Raw genomic sequence first — 25,412 nt, forward strand, 5'->3', positions numbered from 1 at the left:
TGAGCACCTTGCCGGGGTCATCTGACCCTGGTGCTCTTTCCTGCCAAGGCAGGGGGTCGGACTAGATGATCTACCTAGGCCCCTTCCGACTCTAGCTACTATGAAACTATGAAACAATCCAAGACAACTGTTTATCTAACCTGTTCTTAAAACACTTCCAGTAATGGAGATTCTACAACTTCTCTATATAATCTAATTCCAGTGGTTAATAACCCTCATATTTAGAAAGTTCTTCCTAATATCTAGCCTAAATCTCCATTGCTTTCTGTTGTATCCTCAATAGACATTGAGAACAATTGAATGCTACCTTCTTCAAAATAATCCTTTCTGTACCGTTCTCTTCTTTAGAATAAATACTACCAGTTTTTTCCATTTTCACTCATATATCATGTTTTACAGAACTCTTAGTATGTATATTGCTTGCCTCTGTACTCTCTCCAATTTGTCCACAACTTTTTTTTTTTTTTTTGTTAAGAGTATGGGGCCCAAAAATGAATGTAATAGTTTATTCCCATGGCAATTGGGGCAGAAGAATCACTTCTTGTGACTCACATATATATATGAAAAAGTTTGGCAGACTTCATCTTTCTTACTGTATACATTCCTCACTATACACATCTTATTTCTCTGTACATGTTCCTCAATAATATATCTGCTCTACCATCCCTACCCATTCTGCCAACAAGATAACATGAAGGTACCTTTATTCTGATAAGCTTTTCTTTAAATAAGGAGGGAGTGGTATATTGTAGAGCCAATATGGTGACCTGGGTCTGGTTTTCCAGTACTTTGAATGGTGTGCAGTTGCTCCATATACAACCAATCAACATGTTTCTCTGCTGCTAGTCTGTGCTAATTGGCTCTCAACTTGATCTAGCTCCTCATGGCCTCTAATACACTAATTTTGCTCCTATCACACTTCTAGTAATGCCAATGAGAGCAGATGATGTGAGATGGGTAAGCAGTGCTGTTTTTGTTCTTGCCTAGCAGCACAAGCTACAATTGCCAAGGCAGCAGCACTAGGGTGGCATTATAATCTATGCTGTACTTTGCCAATTAAATTTTGTAAGATAACCTACTTAGAATTACAAAGCCTTGAGATTTTAAGGTAGCTTCATATTTTTTCTTTAACTCACCTAAGGAGATATAAGGAACATATGAAATTACTTTTATTTAGAAATTTAACGAGGAATTATAAAAGAACCAATCATGTGTGGAAATGCAAAATGAAGATATCGATGCTAAGGCTTTGTGCAACTGACATTCATTTGAAAAAAAAAATCTATTCAAGGTTGTCTTTTCAGGTTGTCAGCTTAAACAAGCCACACAGCATTTGCTGCAAACCCATAATTACAGATTATTATAGCATACAAAAGATGCAAGGCATAAAAAGCTACTGCAATTCACTACACTGTAATAGAACATGCAGTGGAAGTTAATTTTGGCAAATGCTTTAAATATTAGCTTTACATAATATGTATAGGTGAAACTGTAATTAGGACAGAATGAATCCTTCGAAACCTCTTTCATTCTGACCCTGCAGATGATTACTTTTTGCTAATAAGACCACAGCCATTTGACAAAAAGCCAACTACAGTACCTTGCTTCATTCTTCAGTAAATTTAATAATTACAGCTCCTCCTGCCAATAGGTCTCAAATCAGACTTGTTCAATCCAATACTGAGCTTATTAGGGGACAGCTCTATGTTTAGAATTCTTTGGCCAAAAAAGTACTTGAGGATGATGAAGCATGCCTTAGACAAGGGCACAATGATTAGCCATTTTCTCCACATAAAAAACAGCACGTAGTCAGTACAGACCACAAAATCACCTGCTGTTAGCACACAGCTGCTACAAAGAGGTTCTGCATTTATCTGGTACCTAATACCTTTAAGGAAGCCTAAATGGAACAACTTAATATGGAGGGAGAATAGCACTACACAGAGTTTCTGGTATCAATATTAAGCTCATCTTTTTCAATTTTCTTTCCATTTAAGCCATCTGATATGTGTTAGATAAATTTGATAAGAAAGATGTCATTACTTTAAATCTCAGTTTCTTCTATTTACTGTCATTATTTCAGAAGAAAATGTTCTTAATTCCTGACTCTGTAAAGGTCTGATGTAGACTATATAAAATTGTTTCTTTTATGATGCAACTTTGTTTTACATTTTAAAAACCTATAGACACAAATCATGATAAATTTCATTCAGTTTTAACTAGAGAAAGTGTTCTACAAAAAAAAATATTCTTAAGAAAAGGAATGAAAGTGTGAGAGAAGTAACCTTACATAGTTAAAAGGAAAAAAGAATTACTCATATTTGCATGTTCTCTGCTACATGGAAAAAGGAGGATCCACATAAAATAGATTTATATGTTGTTAAGTATCTACATATTTCAATTAAACAAGTTGCAATGACTCAAAATTTGCTATTTTATTCTGTATTGATGAATGCTACCTATTTTCTAGAATCACGTTGAACATAATTGAAAGTTCATGCTTTAGACAGTCACTTCAGTACTGGACATTAAGAGACATTCTCTTTTAAACAGTATCTATGAAGGCAACCTGACATACCTTCTGTGACTGGCTGAAGTTTAGAAGACCGTTCTGAGTCTGGAGAATGTAGTGGTTCTGGCTCTTTCAGACTTTCTAAAGGCATAAAAGGATCATAATCCATAGATGCCAAATCAGAAAAACTTAGAGGAAAATATTTTGGGGTGCCAAAACATTGAGCTCCATAGACACATCCATGCAGAACCTAAGACAAAAACATGAATTCAAGATGGAAATATATAAAACACCCTCCTATCTAATAAATAAGAGCATTTAGCTTTATTTGCATGTTGATTAACTTGTTACAAATATAAAACCTACCACCAAGCCATGAAACTCATTAAATGTGGTAAAACATGGGATAGTTTTAGAAAATGTATATTCATGGAACTGAATTCCTGCAGGAAGGGAAAGTTACTAAAATCAAGCGCCTATATAAACAGGAACGTGGTAAAACATTAATATAGTAAATATCAAATGTTGTATCTGTATTTCAAGTTTAAGCTGCTTAGGGCAAAATAAATGTATGCACTTAACATCACTAAGCATAAATCAGCATTAAGCAAATTAACAAAGCAATGTTAAGTTAAAACACTTACTCTATAAAGCCTACGTTCTAGCCTGCATACACTGTTTTATACTTTTGGTCTTTACCAGTACTTTGGTGAAAAACAGACAACACAATTTTTTTTTATTTTCACTATCTCCCAATTTCATAGCATTGACTTTCTTGCACATATTAATATTTTAAAATTAATTTCTTTAGTTTTGCCTCCTTTTTACAGAGTGAATTGTTTCAAATACATTCAATACTAAATAGTTCTAGGTAAAACATACAAGAACTAATGCAGAAGCAGTCCAAATGATCGCCACAGAATTGGAATCAGATCAAGAGAAGGGTTCTGCCTTCACTTCCCCTAATTATCAAGTATAAAAGCTGCCATTGGAACAAAAATGAAAAAAATTAAAGGATAAGTACCTTAAATATACAATGCAGAACAGATTTTTCAGTCTTATCATTTTCATCTGCAGTGTGAACAGGTTGCAGTAAGGTCTTTAAAGGCAAGGCCATTATCCAATCCAATAAACAGAGCAGTAGAGATACTACCAACTGTAACAAACACATTTTTAGTTACAAATTACTTAAAACAGCAACCAGCTACTTTGTATTTACTACTGTAGTTTGTTTTTCTGCTTTGTTCTTATTTCCCAGTTTAATCTCGGTCGTAATCATCATTACTCCATAATATCTGGATGAGATGGTAGGTTTATATAGCACAATACAATTATACTAGCCTAGGTCCCAGAAGGAGTATAGCTGTACCAGCGTGGCACTTTACTCTTGCTAAACAGACGTTGTATATTGCTGAACTGATTTGAGTATATTGCTTAGTTCTGTGGCTGCCTCCGGTAATTTTACATATCACTAACGCTGTTCTATGCACACACACCTTGTATGTTCAAATTCCATGCTGTCTCAGCTTTCAGTGCTAAGGCCTCTGCTGATGCTCCTCCTCACCCTCCAGTGAAAGGTGGGTGAGTAGATCTTATGTTTAAATGGATATATTTATATGATCTTGTAAAGCTAATCTGAAACAAATTTTAAAAAATTGCAGTCGACACTGTATAAACAAGGCTTAGGGTAAATATAAAGAAAACAAAGGCTCAAGCAAAATTGAAATATCTGAATTTCCTTTGCTACTTTATAAATGATATAAATTAATTGTTTTTAATGTGCTAATATGACTATACAGCTATTGAAAAGATATGCATTTAAGAGGTATCCAGCTGCTATTCTATATTGCAAACTATTCAGTCTATGAAAGTTCTAACTCCCTCTAGTGGCCACTTTCACAAAGACCATAATACAACACAGAAAGTTTCACAAACACTGATACTATTAGTGGAATAAAAATACTGTAACCACTTCAAACACTGATTACAAAACACAAACCTATACTAAACATATTTATAATTTACAGAACTGCAAGAAGTGGGCAGTCAGAAATAAAGAGTTCAGATAACCAGAAACAAGATTCTTTAAATCAATTAACAATGCATCAGTCTTTAGCACAAAGTGAAGCGCCCCCTTGACTAAGGAGCTGCTTAAGCTAATTTTTGAAACATCTTATTACCAAACATATAAATGTAATATGAATTTCATGCAATACATACTAACATTGCTCCACAGAAGTACCATGCAAAATATAGATTTCATTTCAGTAGTTTTATTTTGTCATCATTATCATAATCTTTTATATCCATATTTAGAGGAAACTATTTTAAATACATATTAGAACAGTATTTCTGTATCTAGAAAAGCAACTTTGTGACATTTGAATGGCATAAAATGGCATCAAAATGACCTGCAATAAGTCATGGAGGAATCTTCCACGTGGGAACTATCTGCAAGTGGCAAGCTGGTAAAGGTGGTACTCTGTTGTCTTCTGTGGCAGCTACTGACCTATATCTAGCATAAAGGAGGGAGGTAATACCTCATAGTACAAACTGAGATGCAGTGGAACAGAGCCCCTCTATGCCTGATTGCCTTTTAGGGTGCCTGTAGACATGCAAAGAGGCAGCTCCAATGCGATGCAATTATAGTGCATCAGAGCACACTCAATTAATCATTTGATGAGCTTTAGTTCAAGTGCCCCCACTGCCATTTTGAAATGCAGGGACACTGATACACAAGACACAGAGGCTGCTGGAGACATGCTAATCAGCACAATCCAGCAGACTCGAGTCTGTTCTGACATGCTGCAATTACACATGCCCCCAGAGTACATGTAAAAATGCCCTTAAAGTTAAGTCAGTTGGACTTTATGCCAACAGAAGAAGTTAAGAGCAGCTCCCTGCTACTCCACCTTCAATCAGGGCTAAAAGGCCAAGGGTAAGCCACCTGCAACAGCCTACTGTGAGTGAAGATGCCCATTTCAAAACGGATGCTGTTTCCAGTTATCCCCAATACAGATGAAGCCAAACTGTCCTCAGGGAGCTGCCTACGCTGTCAGGAGGCAGGAAGGAGCACCATGACTGAAGGATGGGAGAGCTAAAGGAAGCCTACTGTTCCATTTCTATTGAAAAAAATGGTCGTAACTTTGAAAGGAAGGCAGTTCTTCATGGACATTCTCTGTTTTAGGCAATGCACTGGAGTCTTGATTATGCAACTATGGACTTGACATCTCCATAACTGTAGTAACTCTGGCATATTAAAAGCATAATAAATTATTACCCTCTTGTCCTGTTCGTAAGAAGAAGCTTCTGTCCCAGGCAGAAGGTGAGTAATAGTTGCTACCAGAATCTGTAGACAATAAACAATGATTTCCTTTATAATTACTATTTTAAAGTTATTTTTTAAAACTTAAAATATCTGAGTCAACAGGTAAATGTAATGTTTGGCAAAAACCTAACACATTGAAAACTATAAAACAAGTTTTCATAGAAGTAACTAATTTGCTACTTCAGATTTCAAATATATGATTTCCTAAAATCATCATTAAAATGCCAGAAAAGGTCAAATAGTTATATTTTTTTAATTACTTACTTGAATGATTTTCAAAGGTAAATCAGCTTGGTATGCTTGAAGCCTGTGTACATAATGAATCAGCATGCTGAGCATATTGCAGGCAACGTGCGCTACTGTTTTATTTGGAAACTATATAAAAGAGAAAGGAAGAAGCAGTAATTAGTTTATGACTGGCTGGATTTCAAAGTATGATATTCCATAAGTTGGACAAAAATACTCATTAGTTTTACAGATGCAGTTTCTTAAGGACTGTTTGGGTAAACTATGGAATTAATCTATTACTTTCTACTTAGTGATCTTTAATTTACTATGAATTACTTTCTAGTTAAAAACAGATAGAATCACTCAGCTTCCTTGGAAAGGAAAAGATGGTCTGATTTGGTACAGGGGTTGTGCGGAGGGGAAAAATTCCTCAACTTTATGCACAAATTGTGTGGTACTTCTCACAAAACCACAAGAAAGAATTTACATCACTATTATCAAGATTAACAGCTAACACAAAAGGCTTAGATAACTTCAGAGTCCCTAGCCAACACCAGCAGCACATGGCATTAGCTGTGACTTCTAAGACACTCGGCCAGTATTGAGGGGGAATGATAAATAAGCCAAATAATTGCCCGCCCTGCATTAAACACAGCAAGGTTTAAAATAGAATGCTGGGATAGTGTAAGGGATGAAAAGAGAAGGGGAGAGGAGAAGGAGGGGAGCCAATTATTTATCAGTAACTAGAGTTCTTCAAAAACTACTGTCAAAGTAAACATTCTTAACTAGTTAGTATGTCTTATGCCCTTGGCATTTGCCTGGAAACACTTTTTCATTGGCAGGACCTGTACAGTACACTGCAACCCCACCTTTCCTTGTGGTCCCTGGCTGAGGGGATAAAGAGTGGTGGTGCACATTCTTCTCTTCAGCTTCCTCTCAGTTGCACTCTTAACTGCATCCAACTCCAAGAAGAGGAAAACAGGGCAGGATTCAAATATGCATGTGGACATGAATCTTGAAATACTCCTGTTATTGGTAAGTAACTTCCTTTCTTCAAGTATTTATCTACACACACATTCCTGACAAGTGGATGATCTGAAGCAGTGCCCACACATACATGATGGTCGATCTTGAAGTCCCTTGTGCAAACAGTGACTGGAGAACTACCTTGTTAAATGTAGTAAAAGTTCAAGAGGCTTCCATTATTTCATAATATTTGGCAAACATATGGAGAGAGACTCAAGTCACTGCTTTACAGATATCATCTAGGAGACACCATAAAACGAGACAGGGCTGAATGAATCTAAGTGGTGTTCTTAAAGCAGGGGTGGGCAAAATGCGGCCCATGGGCCAGATGTGGCCCACCAGGCCATTCTATCCAGCCTGCAGGGCCCCTAAGAAATTTAGAAAAGTAATATTTATCTGCCCCTGGCTGCCTGTCATGCGGCCCTTGATGGCTTACCAAAACTCAGTAAGCAGCCCTCCACCCAAAAGAATTGCCCGTCCCTGCCTTAAAGTCACTGTCTGGATATAAGGTAGCATAAGGGGAATTTGTCATCAGGGCTTAGATTTCCCACTTGTCTTACCAAAGAGTCACCAAGAAAGCTGCCTTCATGGGCAAATGGACTAAGTCACATGAAGCTAGGGGCTCAAACAGCCAACAAAAATTGTTCATCATACCAAGCCGATGTAGGTAAGCCTTCCCCACTGATGCATCTTATCAGGGCATCTTTGAGGTAGACTCCCTTCATGGAAATTAAAGAAGATTTCTGCAGGATGACTAACATTCCTAGGGAGCCTAATCAACACTTGAAGGCTACCAAAACCTGAGCTGCTGAAGATTCCATACAGATGGGAGACTTAACTTAGCTGAGTATCTTCCACTCAAAGACCTTTGGGGCTTTAACAAATGAAAGAAGGGGACTCTGATGGATCTTGGGAGAGGTCCATCCCCACAGTAAAACATGGATAACACCTGTGACCAGGGATTATGGGTCATATTCAACCTGAGGGGAAGTGGGCAGCGGAGTCCCCCAGGACTCGATCCTTGGGCCTGCGCTGTTCAATTTCTTCATCAGCGATTTAGATGACGGGATGAAAAGCAACCTGTTTAAATTCACTGATGATACCAAAATTTGGGGTGAGGTGAGCATGCTAGTAGGGAGGAAAAGATTGCAGCAAGATCTGGATAGGTTACAGGAGTGGGCTAACATAAACAGGATGCATTTCAATACTGACAAGTGCAGGGTACTGCACTTGGGCAGTAGAAACCAGCAGCACGCTTATAGAATGGGAAACTCCCTTCTTGAGAGCACGGAGGCAGAAAGGGATCTTGGAATCATTACTGACTCCAAGGTGAACATGGGCCGACAATGCAGGGTCACAGTTGGCAGGGCTGACCGCACCTTGTTGTGCATCCACAGGTGCATCTCAAGTAGAGCCAGGGAGGTGATCCTCCCCCTCTATGCGACGCTGGTCAGGCCACAGCTGGAGTATTGCGTCCACTTCTGTGCGCCCCACTTCAGGAGGGATGTGGACAACATTGAAAGGGTCCAGAGGAGGGCCACCCGCATGATCCGGGGACAACAGGGCAGACCCTACAATGAAAGACTGTGGGACCTAAACCTGTTCAATCTTCACAAGAGGGACCTGGTGACTGTCTATAAACTCATTAGGGGGCACCAGAAGGGTTTAGGGGAGACACTGTTTCCCCTTGTGCCCCCTTGCATGACAAGGAATAATGGACACAAATTATTGGAGAGTAGGTTTAGATTAGACAACCGCAAGAACTACTTCACAGTTAGGGCGGCTAGGAGGTGGAACCAACTTCCAAGGGAAATGGTGCTGGCTCCTACCTTGGGGGTCTTTAAGAAGAAGCTTGATGCGTACCTCCCACCCAGGCAGGGGGGTCAGACTTGAAGATCTACAAGGTCCCTTCCGACCCTACTTTTATGATTCTATGATACAGATACACAAGATACATAGATAAACGAGTGTCCTGTAGATGAATAGGTGTGAGCTAGTCCTCCTGCCAGAGTGATGGTATACCTGCAAAGGGCACTATCATGTACTTGAGCTCATAAATGCACAGGTTTTGCTTTCTGAGGTCTAGGATGGCATAACACCCATCTGTCCAGAAAACAGCTGCTGTAGAACCCTTTAAATATAAACTCCTTCCTTTTGCTCTGCAGGACTCTCTACCGGTGGAGTCCCCCAGGGCTTAGTGCTCGGGCTGATACTCTTTAATATCTTCATTAATGACCTGGATTTGGGCGTCAGATGAGGACTGGCAAAGTTCGTGGATGATACTAAACTATGGGGGAAGGTGGTCATATGTTGGAGGACAGGCTGGGGATACAGGCCGACCTGGACACGCTTGCAAAGTGGGCAGACTTAAACCTGATGGCCTCCAACATAGAGAAATGCAGGGTACTCTACCTTGGGAGAAAAAACCAGCATCATACATATACACTTGATGGTGCTATGCTCACTAGCACCATGACTGAAAGGGACTTGGGGGGGTCTTGAGAACATGAGCCCCCAATGTGATGCTGTGGCCGGCAGAGCAAACCAAACTCGGGCATGCATCCACTGATGCATCTTGAGCAAAACCAGGGATGTCATCCTCCTGCTTTATTCAGCCTTAGTGAGGCTGAAGCTGGAGTACTGTGCCCAGTTTTGGGCCCTCCTCTTCAGAAGCGATGTGAATAAGCTCGAGAGAGTCCAGAGGAGAGCCACCTGTATGATCAAAGGCCAAGAGAGCAAGCCTTATGAGGAGAGGCTGAGGGACATGGAACTTCAGCCTGGCAAAGAGAAGACTCAGGGGGGACTTGGTGGCTACCTATAAGTGTATAAGGGGGGTGGGGTGTATCAGGATCTGGGAGAACAGTTGTTCACCAGAGCTTCCCAAAGGATAACAAGGTCTAATGGCCACAAACTTCTAAAAGGCTAATTCAGACTTAATACAAGGAAAAACTTCTTTATGGCCTGAGTGTGCAAGGTCTGGAACAGACTCCCCCAGAGGTAGTGCAAGCACCTGCTCTGGACTCATTCAAAAGGCATTTGGATGTTTATCTTCCTGGGATAATCTGATCCCTGCAGACTTCTTGCCTCTGGCAGAGGGGATAGCCTCAATCTCATGAGGTCTCTTCCAGCCCCTAATGTCTATGAAATCTATGAAGGTGAACTGGATGCAACAGCTGTCAAGCTGAATAGAAGTATTTCTGAAAAGGGAGAAGAGGCAACCACTAATTACACCTTTGGATCACACCATCAAACGTCCTGCTGCATGGCTCAGATCTGGTGGACATTAAGTCAAGACCTAGAAGACAGTTTAAATTTGTAAAGCCTGTAATGCTCTTTTATGGGCTCTGAAAGGCAAAAGATGTCCCGATAGTAAAGACTGGAGCACTCTGCTGCGGATGATAATACCCCAGGAATGGGGGGAATCTCCCTGCTTATAGCTGGAACCCCACATCCAGAGGGAATACTGTGGTGGACCAACAAGGGCCACTGACCAGGAGCAACTAGACTTTTTGCTTAGGAGCTTATCTGTAAGCAGAGAGTGATTGGAGCTCAAGTGGGTGCTGGACCATGAGCTTACTGACAAGGCCATCAGTGACAGAAAGCCTGTATCAGAAGAGCCCATGTCAGAGGCAGGGACAATGAAAAGGGTGCTAGTTCAGCACCAGTGTTCAAGGTACACTCAGAGGCCTTGGCTTCAGGGAAGTTACAATGCTGGGGAGACAGGACCTTGGGCACAGAGATGTTGATGATGGTACAGTAATGGTGACTGAAGGGGACTGGTACCCGTGCACTACGCTGGGTCCAATATTCAGTGTTTGGACCTAGATTGATCAATCCTCATTTGTGGACCAGTGGTTTGTGGAGGATGAGACTATATGTGAGGTGGAGGCCTCACTAGTGCCGAGAGGGGTACACAAGAGAGCAGAGAGCCCAGCGCCAGAGGGGCACAGCTACAGGGGTGCAGCTACAGGAGCACAGCAAGCCCGGCACCAGAGGGGAGCACAGAGGTGAGGTGCAGAGAGACAGGCATCAGAGAAAGAAGTCGCAGAGACAGGCACCAGAGAGCCCAGGCCAGACGGGCATGGAGATACAGGGGCCAGAAGGCACAGCGCCTGAAGACCGCACAGAGGTGACATTAGTAGTATAACACCTGTGAGGTATGGGACACAGAAAAGGGAAGTCTGGAGCCATGTAGTATGCTCTGGGCATTAGATCATTGAAAGAGCAGCCTCTCACCTAGAAATAACTTTTTCATTACTTCAAAGGCGTGGCAGATGAGTCAGGTGGGCAGACTGGCAGGCAGGCTGATATTGAGATCTGGCTCAGAGCAGGCCCCCTGTCACAACTAGGTTTCACTTTCCTTTCAGGCCTAGGATTTGAAGGATCAGTAGGATCCCACAGTGTTCGGTCCCTGAATTGGTATTATTTAATATCTTCAGCAGTGATTTGGACAAGGGTGTGGAGAGCATCCTCTCCAAGTTCACAGATGTTACCAAGTTATGGGATAAATTTAACACACTGGAGGGCAGGGAGCAGATACAGGCCGACCTGGACAGGTTGGATCAACGGGTGGAACAAAATAGGATGCAATTCAACAAAGATAAATGTAAAGTACTCCACCTAGGAAGGAGGAATCCCCAGCACACCTATAGGTTGGGGGATGACCTCCTCAGCAGCTCAGAGGGATCTTGGAGTCATAGTTTACTCCAAGATGAACATAAGCCAGCAGTGTAATGCGGTCATCAACAAGGCCAATCACACCTTGTTGTGTATTAGCAGATGCATGACCAACAGATCAAGGGAGGTGATGCTCCCCCTCTATGCAGCATTGGTCAGGCCACAGTTGGAGTACTGTGTCCAGTTTTGGGTGCTGCACTTCAAGAAGGACATGGAGAGTCTGGAGAAGGTTCAGAGGAGGGCCACTCGCATGATTAGTGGCCTCCATGAAAGACCCTACAAGGGGAGGTTGAGAGATCTGGATCTCTTCAGCCTTCACAAGAGATGTCTGAGGGGAGACCCTGTAGCTGCCTATAAGTTTATCAAGGGAGGACAACAGGGAATTGGAGATGTGCGATTTACCAGAGCACCCCTGGGACTAATGAGGAATAATGGGTGCAAACTAGTGGAGAGTAGATTTAGGTTAGACATTAGGAAGACATTTTTTACAGTAAGGGTGACCAGAATCTGGAATGAGCTTCCAAGAGAGGTTCACCTAACCCATCACCTAACTTGGAGATCTTCAAGAGGAGGCTTGATAGTCACCTGGCTGGGTCATCTGACCTTGGTCCTCTTTCCTGCCAAAGGCAGGGGGTCGGACACAATGATCCATTCTGGTCCCTTCTGACTCTACAATCTTTCATTTGAGTCCAGTTTTTTTTTTTTCTCCCGCCCAGGTGGGGGGTCGGACTTGAAGATCTACAAGATCCCTTCTGACCCTACTTCTATGATCTATGAATCTAGATGGTGTACTTATCAGGAATGGGATGCCTTGTCTAGGCAAAACAGACACTGCAAATATCCACTTGAGGCTGGCATTGCTCCATCAGAAGAGGGTAACCCCCAAAGTTGCGAGGGGGACATGACAGATATGCATATGGTCCCAAACAAGAAAGGAAGAGGAAAAGGCAACATTAAAAAAAAACAAAACCCAAAAAGCAGGAGGGGTAGGACAGCAAGGCTTGGCTCAAAGTCTATAAATTATACATAGTCCCTACAACATGTAAGGGAAAAGATAACAAACCAAAAGCAGGTGTAAAGAAAAAAAAAGGTAAGAAATAACTAAAGCTAAGTTGTCAAAGGAAAGCTGCTACAGTTGTGGCCCAGCTCCAGTGTGAGACGCATGGGTGTAAGCCCATCATGCCCTGTGAGCTTCCACCTCCAGCAGACCTTCTGGCAGACCCTTGACCTGACCCTTAGTGCAAGCTGGGAAGTAACTGGGGCCTGCGGTAGGACGGTAGTAGGCAGTGGGGGCAGCTGAGTGGAGTCAAAGAGGGTCAAAACCCCCCATGGCTCCTACTTAGGCCAGCCCCCTAGGAAGCCTCACAAACAGGCATGCTCCGGGCCTGGCGCACGAGTTAGCGTGTGCAGTTCATGCAGGAGGGGTTATCAGTAGGCACTTTCACTTTTACATGCCCCCTGGAGGTGTCACATGGCACACCCTGTGCCCATGGTGCCCCCGAAAAGCTGAAGCCCCTCATGCTGAAGGATAGCCCTAAGGCACCAGATCTAAAGTAAAGGGGATGAGGGACCAACCCTCCCCACCTCCAGGGTGAGACCCAAGGACGATCCTGGCCAATCGGAAACCCAGAAGGCCAGGAGATCCCGCTGCAGACAACTACAAAAAGAGTACTTCCAGGGGAAAGGGGAGGGACTTCCAGTGGCAAAGGCCAGACCCTTTGTTGTTTATTAGAATTCACCAATTTTTCACTGAGGCACTGGTGGAAGAGGTCTCGCTTGCTTGGCTCCTTGAGTCTTTTAACATTGGCCTTCCATTGGCATTCCTTCTGCTGCAGTTTGGGAGCCAGTTTAAATATTGTAACCAAGCAGATGAGTTGGTGATCAGTCCAGCAATCATCAGCTCCTAGCATAGCTCAGGTGATGTGGACATATTTGCAGTCCTAGGCAAGGATGATGACACAGTCCATTAGGTGCCAAAACTTCAATCGTGGGTGTTGCCATGATGTTTTGTGAATGTTTTTCTGGTGGAACAGGGTATTGGTGACGGCGAGTCCATATTCTGTACATTTGATCAAGAGGGGGATGCCAGTGGAGTTGACCTTTCCTATTCCTTCCTTGCCGATTGTTCCACTACAGAGGTTAGAGTCTCTTCCGACTCTGGCATTGAAATTACCACGAAAAGTAAGTCTGCCTTCCTCTGAAACACCAGAAAGGACTTGATCAAGGTCGGCACAGAATTCTTCCTTGGTTTCACCAGTGGCATTAAGAGTCAGGGCATACGCACTGACGACAGTGGCATATTGACTCCCCACCAGTTTAAGATGGAGAGTTAATGAGGTACTCATTAAATTCTGATAGAGACCTCACTGAGTTGGTTTCAGAGTTCATTCTTAATAGCAAAGCCAACTCCATGAAGCTGGCATTCTCTTTCCTGCTTACCCTTGCAGAAGAAGGTATAGCTGCCTCCACGTTCTTTGACTGGCCCATCTCCTGCTTACCAGTGCAACTACATTGATGTTGTGTCTCCTGAGTTCTTGGGCCACAATTGTAGTGCGGTGCTCTGGGTGTTTGTTATTAGGGTTGTCCATGAGGGTTCTGATATTCCAGGTCCCAAAAATATCAGTGAAGACACACTGTTGTTTTTGAAACAGTAAAGGTGACCCTAGTGGATACTGTTATTCAGTCACAAAGAAATACAGGATACTGTATTAAACAGGCTATGTTTAGGCCACCTTTTTTAGTGTCCTCTCCCTGTGGGATAGGCAGAGCAGATCCTGAAGAGGGGCTGCTCAGTCAGAGTTATGGCTGCTGAATCACACTCCTGTCTCAACCAAATGCTAGGTGACCTTCTTGTAAATGCTGCCTTCATGCCAGTTCACGATTAGGATCTTCCAGACCTCACAATGCTGCTCCCATTGCCATTAGCTGGTTGCCAAAGAGTTTGAGGAATGTGCAGACATGCAAGATGCCTGTACATGACTTCTTTTATTGTGGAGAAGCTGCTGCACATCAACTTCCACGTGGCTCTTGACACAAAGGGACATTGATACAAGTGGCAAGGAGACCAAGACAACTGGGGATCTTACTCTGCTGCAGCCTTCATTTGCCTTTGTAGCTGTTGAGATTATAACATCTTCTTCCACTTTCTCTGCCATTAGTTGAGGAATTGTACACCTAAAGCTGGGTGCTAAGTAGGCTTATTATAATGGTGACCTGTACTTGCCATGTCACAGCACCCTCAAAGCATATGTGGCTTTTCAGGAAGGAAACTATTACCATCTAATGCCCTCACCACATCCTGTTGGTGCTGCCACTGCTTGGTCCATGACTGCTTATTTGTCAGAGTTACCCCTGCTTATTTCACAGCTAATCTTTCCTGAAGGTCATTCCACTATCTGCCAACTGTGAATGTGCTGGGTAGCAATACAGCTGTGCCCCACAGCAGGACACTAATAAAAGGAGGCCAAGATACTAATAAAAGACTTCCCAGACATCTTTACAGTTAAACCTGGGAGGACTCAATTGCTCACCATATTGTTGAAGCCTGGATGCCCAATACAGAAGAGGCTCTCCAGGATTCCTGACTGGTTGTAGGAGACTGTGAGAAAGGAGATAAAAAGCATGCTGGAGATGGTGGGTGACTGAAGAATCCTCCAGCAAGTGGGCTAGCCCCATTGTCTTAGTGCCCAGACTGGACAGAGGTGCATGGGGACCGCCCCGCCCCCCAGTGGCTGGAAGATCATAGCAGCTGCAGTCTCCCAGGTTTGGGGGTGCACATAGGTCCCTCCCAGCAGGGAACTTTGATCATCTTACGGGTTCTAAGCCCCAGGGGCCCCTGGCCACACATTCAATTAATGGCGTAATAGGAAGCAGCTACCAACTTATTGCTACCAAATACTGCACATTTGGTGGAACAACTTTGTAGCTCATTCCTCTTTTTATCATGCCATTAATTAATTAAACATGTGCCTGGGTGACCACTTGAGGCATGATTAACTGGTTAATCACACCTTAAGTGTAACGTGTAGATGGGGCCAGGTGTAACTATCAATTTAATCTTATTTCTCCAATTTATCAAAATTGTGGAATAATTTAATCCTATTCATAATAACATTACTGTTTGTTTGCGCATTTTAATACAGGAGTTTGTAACACCTGCATAGTAAGTATAAATAAAAGAGGCCATAGATGGTTACACTATATTTCTATTTATGTCTGTTTCACATTGGCAAATTTTGTGGATGCTCTTTTCTCTCCTATCTTTAGGACTGGTATAAAGCATCTGTAAAAGTGTCAGAATATGAAAGATTCATAAATGCATAGTTCTGTGTCATAGTCAAACCAATCACCTCTAGCTTGGTAAGTAACCAATACCCTAGCCCAGAGTGGGTTATTTTTGTTATAAAAATAATAAATGGATACCGATTAATTCCTAGTCTAAGTTAACATTACCACTGCTGTGTATACACGATTGAACAGAAAGGGTAGATGCCAAAATTGCATGATTGTAACGCAAATATAGTAGCATTTTTACAAATCCAGTCAGGTATCTCTGCTTAAATATATCCAGTAGGTTTAGTTTCCCTCCACCCCCCCAAAAAAATTGTGAAGATACTGCAGTCTGTCTTTATTTACATGCAAGTCAAGTTACATTGGAGTTATAGCCAAATGGTCCAATTAATATGCAAGAAGCAAGGTTTTTTGGTAATATCTTTTATTGGACTAATTGTATATTTGAGAGAGGGTTTTTTTGCATCTGCCTTTTACTTGATTTGAAGCTACTTCTAACAACTTCTTTGTTCCACAGGTTTATTGCCTTCTTCCCCTTCTTTGAGTGATTGTTTAATTTACATACTGGAGTTAAAAAAAGGTATTGTTCTACTTGGCATTTAGCTAAGGCTGTATCTATTTTCCCAACATTTTGCTGAGATATTTTGTACCCCCAAATTTGTCTAACGTCTCTCCCAGCTATACAGCTGGTTCAATAAGACACGAAACAAAACTTGCTTCTTTCATTTACCCATGTTAATAATCTCTGCATAAAGGATTCTTATCAGTCATCCTAACTTCACAATAACATCTTTTAATTTTACTTAAAAAATATTTTTGTCTTGATTTGTGTGCATTTACATTGTGTATATAGAGGTGATTGCATAATAGCTCAAAATGAAATCTTACTCTTTTATATTGCAAGGGAGTGTGGAGAGGTGGGGGCGATATGGGTAAGTGGGTAGATATGAGGTTTGTGGGGGGCTGTGGATGTGTGTATAGGACTTGGGGGGAGGGTATGGGGTATGTGTGGATGTGGGTGGGTATGGGGGATTTGTCAGGGGGTGTATTTGGGTGGGTATGGGGTTTGTGGAGGGCTGTGGGGTGTGTGGAGGGGAAGGCTGGCTAGGGGTGTATGTGGAATGTGCGTTGAGGGGGTATGAGTGTGTGTGTTGTGGGATGTGTGCATGTAGTAGTGAGCGGGGCTCCCCCCAGAGGCGTGTGCGTGCGTGCGCACGCACGCATGTGGGGAGGGGTTGGGGGGGGTTGTGGCAGAATGTGGGGGAGGGTGTAGGTACTGCAGTGTTCGTGGGCTATACGACTGTGTGTGTGGGGGTGTGGTTGTGCGGTTTGCAGGGGAGAGTCTGTGGGTATGGTTAAGTGTGCATGCGCCCCCTGAGGCAGACAAGCACCCACCCAGCAACAGCCAGGAGATGGCGCGCCTTGTGGTGCCTCCCTGTCATCTGCAGCCTGCCCCATGCCTGCTGCAGACTCACCCCAGCAAAAGCCAACTAGCTAGAACCCATGTATACAGCCCCAATCCCAACCCACTCTGTGTCTGCTTTGCACTGCCCATCAGGGGTGTGTCTTGCTGCCCCCCTGGGAATACAGTGGGGCTGGGTGGCTCCACAGCTGGGCTGCCTTCCTAGGTGGTGGCTGCTGCTGGCAGTGGCCCCAGCCCCGTGGAACTGGCAGGGACCTGTGAGCACAACCCTCACCTAGCCTGCCCTGGCTCCTGCTCTAGACTCACCTGGCCCAGGCTGAGCAGCAGTAGCAGTGGCAGCTGCCAGGCACAAACTGTTCCTTAGCATGGCGGAAAAGCAGACCCTCCTACTTGCCACTGCCAGGCCCTTCCTGCTGCAGCTGCCCAGAGCCCATACTGGCTGCCCTGCATCTACTCTACACTGCCACTGCTGTCTGGCTGGGCAGACTAGAGGCAGCAGTGATGGTGGTGGTGGTGCAGGCTCCCAGTAGCTGCAGCAGGAAGGGCCCAGAAACAGCAAGGGGGAAGGGCTGCTTTTCCCCTATGCTGAGGAACTGTTTCTGCCCAGCAGTCACTTCTGTTGGGCAGGTGATTCCAAGGCAGGTACAAGGTGGACCGGGTTGGGCTGAGCACATGGGTCCTTGCTGGTATCATGGGGTTGGAGCTAGTGGTGGTGGCAGCCAGAAGGAGCCACCGCCACTTGGGCTGCCTAGAAAGGGAGCCCAGCCGCAGAGCTACCCCAGCCCCTCTGCGTGTCCAGGGGGTGGTAGAATGCACTGTGGGTGGGTGGTGCCTGGCCCAGGTGGGACTGAGGGACCTGCCACATGCCAGACGAAGCCCCTCCATGGGCTAGATCCCTAAAATTTAGGGCATTAAAAGGCACTGACTTGACCTTCACAGCTCATTGGCTGCAAGAAAAATGTCAGGAACAATATAAGCCTCTCTACATTTCTATTCACTCTGGCCAGCTGCCTGTAGAGATGAGCAAATACTGAGTCTTGTCTCTGGTTCTGAAAAATATCATTTCCCTCATCTGATGAGCTCTCCCTTCTAATCAGGGGGGTTCTTTCCAGAGGAGCCTGCATTCTCAACATTTTCCTCAGGTCCACTGAGCTTACGCTGGATACCGATGCCCTTTCTGGGCCTCCTATCCAGCCCCCTTTCTGCTGCAAGGTCTTCCCTCCATATCCTCCAACATTCTTGGTATGCGAGGGGTCAGGGCCCCCAGATACTGAGATCAAAGGGGAATATGTCCCTGAGTTGGTCCCGAAGAGGAGCTTGTGGTTCCTGATCCAATCTACTCTTTGCCACTAGGCACAGCAGCCTGGTGGGTCCCAGTCCTGACATACTACCACTGGGTGGGAAAGATGGTGGGCCATGCTGCTGTCAACTTGGCTTTCTGAGCCTCCATCATAAACTGCACCTGGGTGATAGGATAAGGCCAGATATCCCCATGTATACAGGTCACATAGATGCATTCAGGAACTCAACATTGGGCAGAATCCACCAACTATTTTAGCACAAATGTTTGGGCTGAGCCTGAGTCCATGAGACCCAAAACTTGGACATCTTCTATCTGTACATTCTCCTGGGACCTCAGAGAACACAGAATGAACATAACCATAACTTCTTAGAAGGCAATCTCTGTACCACTGCCCAGGCTCTCCACATGAAAAACAGACAGAGGGCTCCCCTGACCTCTGATCTACCACTGCCTCCTGGTGGTGATCCTCTCCTGCCTCTAGTTCCATGGCCCAAGCTTGCCAAGTTCACCCCTGCCATCCTGTGGAGCAAGGCTATACTACAGGGCTAATGTGCAATTCCTGCCTTTCCTCATTTGAGGCTTATAGTCTGGTGGGACTGCCCCTTTTGCCCAGCTACAGTATTCCACATTCCAGTTCAGCCTCTAAAAATCCTCAACAAGGCATATTGGTTCTTTTAGGTCCATCATACAGTGTCTATAGACCTGTTCCCAGACCCCCCACCAGCAAGATTTGCCAAAATTGTTCTAATGTCACCAGTTCCACCAATATCTAAGCTGAGTTAATCTCTGGTTCCGCTGGTTGTACAAGTCCACTGCCCTCGGCGGAGAGTTGACATCAAATGGTTCTGCTTGGAATTGTTGCCTGTATGCCTCTGCTATGAGCCCCACCCAGTCCAAAAAGGGCAACTTCAGGGTGTCATGGGTGCATGTGGCCTTGGCTCCCAGGCCCAGATAAGCAGCCTGAGCCTCCCAAGTTAGGTAGGGATCTAACTTAACAGCCCAGAGATCATGAGGCTAGTGATATGCCTCAGCCACTTGTTGAAATGTCTCTAGAAAAGCTTCAGGCTCAACATCTGGCCCCATTTTTCTAAGCCTCCCCTCTGCAGCTGCTGGGGTCTAGGATATCCCAACCCACTTCAGCCTGGGTTTCACCTGCTCCAGCAGGAGCTGTATGAAGCGTGTCTGTTCACTTTGCATCCTTTGCTGGAACTGCTGCTGCTGTTGTAAAGCCTATGGCTGCATCCCCTGCATTTCAACACTGCCTTAGGGTTCACACTGCTGGCTGAAAGCTACAGTGTCCACAGTCTCCACCACATGTAGCAGGTTGCCGCCACAAGGCCCTTCAACCAAGATTTGTCCCTCCCCCTAGTATCTCTCAGCAAGCCTTAGTACTACAGCCTTTCACCCTTCTGGCCTCTATTGCCTGGAGTGCCTCTCAGTCTGCCCCAGTTATATACCAGCAAACAAAGGAACCTTATCATCTTGGCCCCTGAGATGGGTCTATTATGGCTTCAGGCTTTCTTTCCTAGGGTTGTCGTCTTCCTTCTAGCAGATATTCTCTGCCTCTGGTGCTTCTCCTTCACTCCCCTGCTGATTCTGCCTACTGGGACGTTTGTTTCCCAGCAAGCCACACCCTCCTTAACCTTCCACAGATGCAGCCCTTCAGTCTCACTAGCTGCTTTCCCGTAAGGGGACATACCACCCTGTTGGACAAATTCTCATTTACGCTTGTCAAATTCAGATTTAAGGTGATTAACTAATTCAAGGGTGGCCAACCCATGGTGCATGTGCCACAAATGGCATAGGCACACTGTGTGTGTGACATGCAGCAGATTAGGGGCAGCACAACTGCAGTTAGAGCAGGAAGAAGAACAGCAACTCAGGCAGGGAGCAAAAAGTAGAAAAACAGATAAAACAGGGAGCACAGAGCAGACCAGATCAGGCAGGAGAAGGAGATTAGATTGGCATTTGGGGAAAGGGCAGGGCTAATTTGTGGCACACCTGCTAAAAAGACTGGCCCCCACTGAACTGGTTTATTTTTATATTAAACTGTAAAGGCCGAAGCATACTGAAACATACAATTTGTTCGTACCTTTAAAGAAGCACAAATCACATTCAGTGCTTCCTTGATCTGAGGATGATGTGATTCATGAACTAGCTCCTCACAGATCCAAATGCCAAGGCTGCAAAGAGCAACACATCTGCAAAATAAGGTCACAGAACAAGAAATTGATATATGCCTCCATTTTCATCTGAGTTCAGAAATCCATAGCACGGATCTACACGTTACTATACATGATTTGTAATTTCCGGACTGCTTTCTCAGATTATTTGTAGCTTGTCTAGGACAAGTTAAACAAAAACCTTATTTTATGGTGCTACATAATTATTAAAAAATTTACAAAGCTTAAAATGTATGTTACTACTACTTTAAGTGCCTGTCTGTATACATCTGCCGATGGTGATGCTTAAGTAGTGACCTAAATTTATGGAAAGGAATGCTAGGAGTCAAACTAATTAATACCAAAAAAATCCTACTGAAATAAATATCTATACCTTGTACTTTTTCAGTGGAGTAATGCCATGCATATCTGTGCTTTACATACTTCTACTATGGGTACACTTCTCAAGTTGGAGATTGTCTGGTCCCTGATGCGCTGGGACTCTCTCTCTACATTAACTAGTTAATAGTAAAGTCTAATAATCTAATAATGAAACAATTTTTCAGAGCTGAAAAGGGTTGATCTCTCATCCTTTTTATGTTAAGTACAAATTAATTTTAGGAAGCACCTTAAGGATACAAGCAGTCCTAATACGTATATCAGTATCAAAGGATGTAACCATTATATTTGCATGATTCTATAGTGACAAAGTATAACAAAACAGGGCAACTTTAACCCTGTTTCATTTATTCAAGTTACAGTGATTTAGCTAAGTTGTTTTGCTACAGGATCATGCCAATGTAAGCTGATGGGCACTTGTGAATGGAAGCCTGCTCTCTCCTTTTAAAGCCTTAAAAGGTACACTTATCCAGAGAAGCAGCACTCCAATCATACCTACGTATTAGGGCTGTGCAAAGCTTTGGTAGCCGATTCGATTTAGAGGAGATTTGGCCCAATTTGGGGACTGAATTGGTGAATCTGAATCAAATTGGGAAACTAATTAAAAGCTCTGAATCGATTTGAAGCATCTGAATCAATTTGGGAAAGCTTTGGAAAACATTCAGCGGCTTTGGAGATTTGGCTATAGACTAAAAAGGTAGCTGACACAGCTGCCTCCAGCTGGTAAGTCTGTTGGGGTTGGGGGAGGAGGGAAGGAAGGGGGCAAAATCATCTGCCCTGAGCCACAAGTGCCACCTCTCCCTACCTATATTACCTTGCTGCTCTGCACACATGAAACAGAAGAAGTGGCAAGTACTGTGGAATGGTGCCCCTGAAGGAACAGAAAGCTCAAAAGCCCTTCTAGGAATCATAAACACTATCTGTCTCTCCTTCTGTGCTTTGCTCTCCTTATGGCCAGTGGGGACAGGATGTGGTATGTAACTGGGAAACTTTTCTGTGTTCCTATCTTTCTGAGCTCAACTGAATACTGAGTGCACAACAAGGAGGTACAGGATAGGGGAAATTTTGACCTTGAGATCCAGTTGCTCAGGTGACCTCACAGGGGCAGACTTGAGTGTTGTGGTGGGGTCAAGCAAGTGGATTTTGAATGTGGATATTTGGAAGGTTAGGGATAAAAAGCAGACATAATAATCAGTGCAGACATACTCTTAAAAAATGTATGGCCAGCCTTGAATTTTTTAATGACTAATTTGTAGAAATAAGTTGAGGCTCTGAAGGTGGAAGGTAACTTGGAGGAAAGTGATCATAAAATGTTTAACTTCATGATTCTAAAGAAAGGGATGAGTAAGGGGACAAAATAAGGATAATGGACTTTTTTTTTTTTAAGGACAAAAAAAAGAAAAACAACCTAGACTAACAAACTTAGGAAACTGGTATGTAGGATATCTTGGAAAGATACTTAAAAGAAAAAGATACTGAAAGGCACAATGACAAGCTGTTCTGGTAAGGAACACAGTAAAAGATCAAAAAGGCTGCATCAAGAACTCTTGAATTACCTGAAAATGAAAAAGAAGAGTGGAAATGAGGGCTGAGCATAAAGGAACAGCACAAGCAGATAGAGATAACATCAGAAAAGCTAAGATGTAAAATGAGTAGCAAACAACTTGGGACAAAAAGCAAGATGAAGAAATTCTACAGTCTACATTAGAAGAGCAAAACAAGGAGACCAAGTACCTAGTTATACAGAGAAGACTGAAGCATTCAATGCTTCTTTTTTTGCTTCAGTCTTCCGAAGTGGTTTTGATCAATACTTACACAATCAATTCCAAAGACATACGGTCACGGTCCAGAATCAGTATAAAATATTTAGAAAGTTTAGCAGGGCCTGATGGAAGTCACCCTATAGTACTAAAGAAACTACCTGAAGCAGTATCAAGAACACCAAGAAGACAAGAGAGGTCTTAGAAGACTAGAAAATGACAAACGCAGGAGCTGTATTTAAAAAGGGGGGGAAGGAGGATCTGGAAAATTACAGACAAGTCAGCATAACTTTGGTATTAAACAAAAAGACTGAACAAGCAATTTATGAGAACCAAGCAGATAAAATGACACAAAAGAGGCAACATGGTAGTGGGTTTTTTTTTTTTACAAGGTAACTGGCTTACTGGTTATGGGGAAAGCAGTAGACGTAATATGCCTTAACCCTTTTCTAGTACAAAGAAGGTTGTTAAAAAAAAAAAAAAAAAAAAAAGCAGCCAATGATCAATAGTTTCCATGTCCATGAGGGTAGACAAGAACGTATCATCTTAATCTGTGGCAAAAAAAATGTAGTTTAGACATTAGGAAAACCTTTCTAATCACTAATTACTACTGTGACAAGCTACCTCAAGAGGATGTGGAATCCCCTGCATTAGAGGTTTAAGAGCAGGTTAGAAAGATATCGGTCAGGGATAGTATAGGTATGCTTGGTTTTGCTTCAAGACCTTGGATTAGAGGAACTCTCAAGGTTACTCTCTCAGCCCTATATTTACATGATTTCAATGGCAAAGGGTTTTCAAATAGGTCTGTCTTTCAGTATCTAATGGATGCCCAGACAGCTAACCTTTTCTGTCTGGCAGAGGAGGGGATTTTACTGGTTTCCTTGCTGGTAGTAAGAGCATCTTCCATTTGATGGGAACGATGATAAGATATCCATGCTGACTGCTCTGGATCCAGAATATGCATTCCCCCTTTTGAGCTATCAGTGCCTCACTGAGGAGACTACTCAGTTGAAGCACAAATTGAGAGAGTCATTAGGTCTAAGAACAAAAACTTGCTTCATACAGGCTGGTGCAAACATTATCACCTTGGTCAAATCCTGTCTGAATTTTTTTTTATTGCTCCTATGATTAGAGGGAAAACATGCATCAAACCCAGGGACCAGGGTCAGGAATACATTTGAGAGATGTCGGCCTTGAGCTCTTCTCTGGAGCTAAATTTACTATTTTTTCTGTTGTTTGCTGCAAACAGGTATGTAGAGTAGTAACCCTAATTGGCCAGCTGAACCCTTTAATGACCATTTATGGCCACTCACAAACTGTTTGATGAGGCAATCAACTAGAGAATCAGATAGGCCTGTAACACAGAACCACAAATTTTATCTCATGATAGATATATATGCTTTACAAACAAAGCTTCTTGGCAGAAAACAGCAGTTCTCAGCGATTTTGAAATGATTATGGGATGTTAAACTCACCTGGAGTCCTGGGCCAGATCTGGAACATAAGGTTGCAGCCCAAGGCTGCTGCAATGGCCACTGAGGGCCAGGCTCAGCGGGGCCAAAGTGCACCAGATTCTGCCTGAGGTCATGCCCCACCCAACTTCTGGTGTCTGCCTTAAGAGATTATGGAATCTCCATTGGAGGTTTAAGAGCAGGTTAGACAAATATCCATCAGGGATATCCTGAAGAGAGGTACATACTATAGGTTCACCCTCAGAGACAGCTGGCACTAAAGAGATAATGACTACTAATAAGTTTGAACATGGCACTTATCTAGAAACCCAGAGGTCTCTAGATACCATACAAGTCCTTAATATTGATATTGAGAACTTAATTGCCTAAAGAAAATTTATCAACTAATCATGTCTGAAGACACTAGTACCCTGAGTTTCAGTGCCACCTAACCAATACTGTCAACAATGTGCTCTTCTCCCAAACAAAATAAGCATGTGGTATGCTCTGCCTTGAGAAACTTAATAAATACAATTCTTAACCTCAAAAATTCTGTTCTCTGTTTAAAGTGGCAGGAATTAACTAGGGAAAAACAAATTCCTAAATTAAAGGAATAAATAAAAATTTCAGATATGGGGGGAGCCAGAGGAAAAGCAAGGGCAACACTGGACCCCTGCTGAACCAGATGGGACAACTGACACCCAGGAAAAAGTCAACCTATTAAACGGGTTCTTTGTGTCGGTCTTTCATCAGTCCCGGGACGCCCATGCCCACCATGGGACAGGGAGATCCGGGTGAGGGAGATCCCCTGCCCTCCATTAATGCTGACCTCGTGAAGGAACACCTTGAGAAG

General features: G+C 43.4%; 1 protein-coding gene across 5 annotated transcripts in view; it reads right to left on the reverse strand.

Moving 5' to 3' along the window:
* Window positions 1–25,412, reverse strand: part of RALGAPA1 (Ral GTPase activating protein catalytic alpha subunit 1) — a 205,992-nt gene that overhangs the window by 69,173 nt on the left and 111,407 nt on the right. For all 5 annotated transcript variants that reach the window (XM_019551375.1, XM_019551376.1, XM_019551378.1 and 2 more), the window contains 5 exons: window positions 20,880–20,988; window positions 6,105–6,215; window positions 5,793–5,861; window positions 3,537–3,668; window positions 2,579–2,762 (listed from right to left, as the gene is read on the reverse strand). In XM_019551375.1, the coding sequence (XP_019406920.1) occupies window positions 2,579–2,762; window positions 3,537–3,668; window positions 5,793–5,861; window positions 6,105–6,215; window positions 20,880–20,988 (605 nt within the window). The remainder of the gene's footprint in view (window positions 1–2,578; window positions 2,763–3,536; window positions 3,669–5,792; window positions 5,862–6,104; window positions 6,216–20,879; window positions 20,989–25,412) is intronic.

Source organism: Crocodylus porosus, unplaced genomic scaffold (genome assembly GCF_001723895.1).
Source record: "Crocodylus porosus isolate Cpor-Errol unplaced genomic scaffold, CroPor_comp1, whole genome shotgun sequence".
Taxonomy (NCBI): domain Eukaryota; kingdom Metazoa; phylum Chordata; order Crocodylia; family Crocodylidae; genus Crocodylus; species Crocodylus porosus.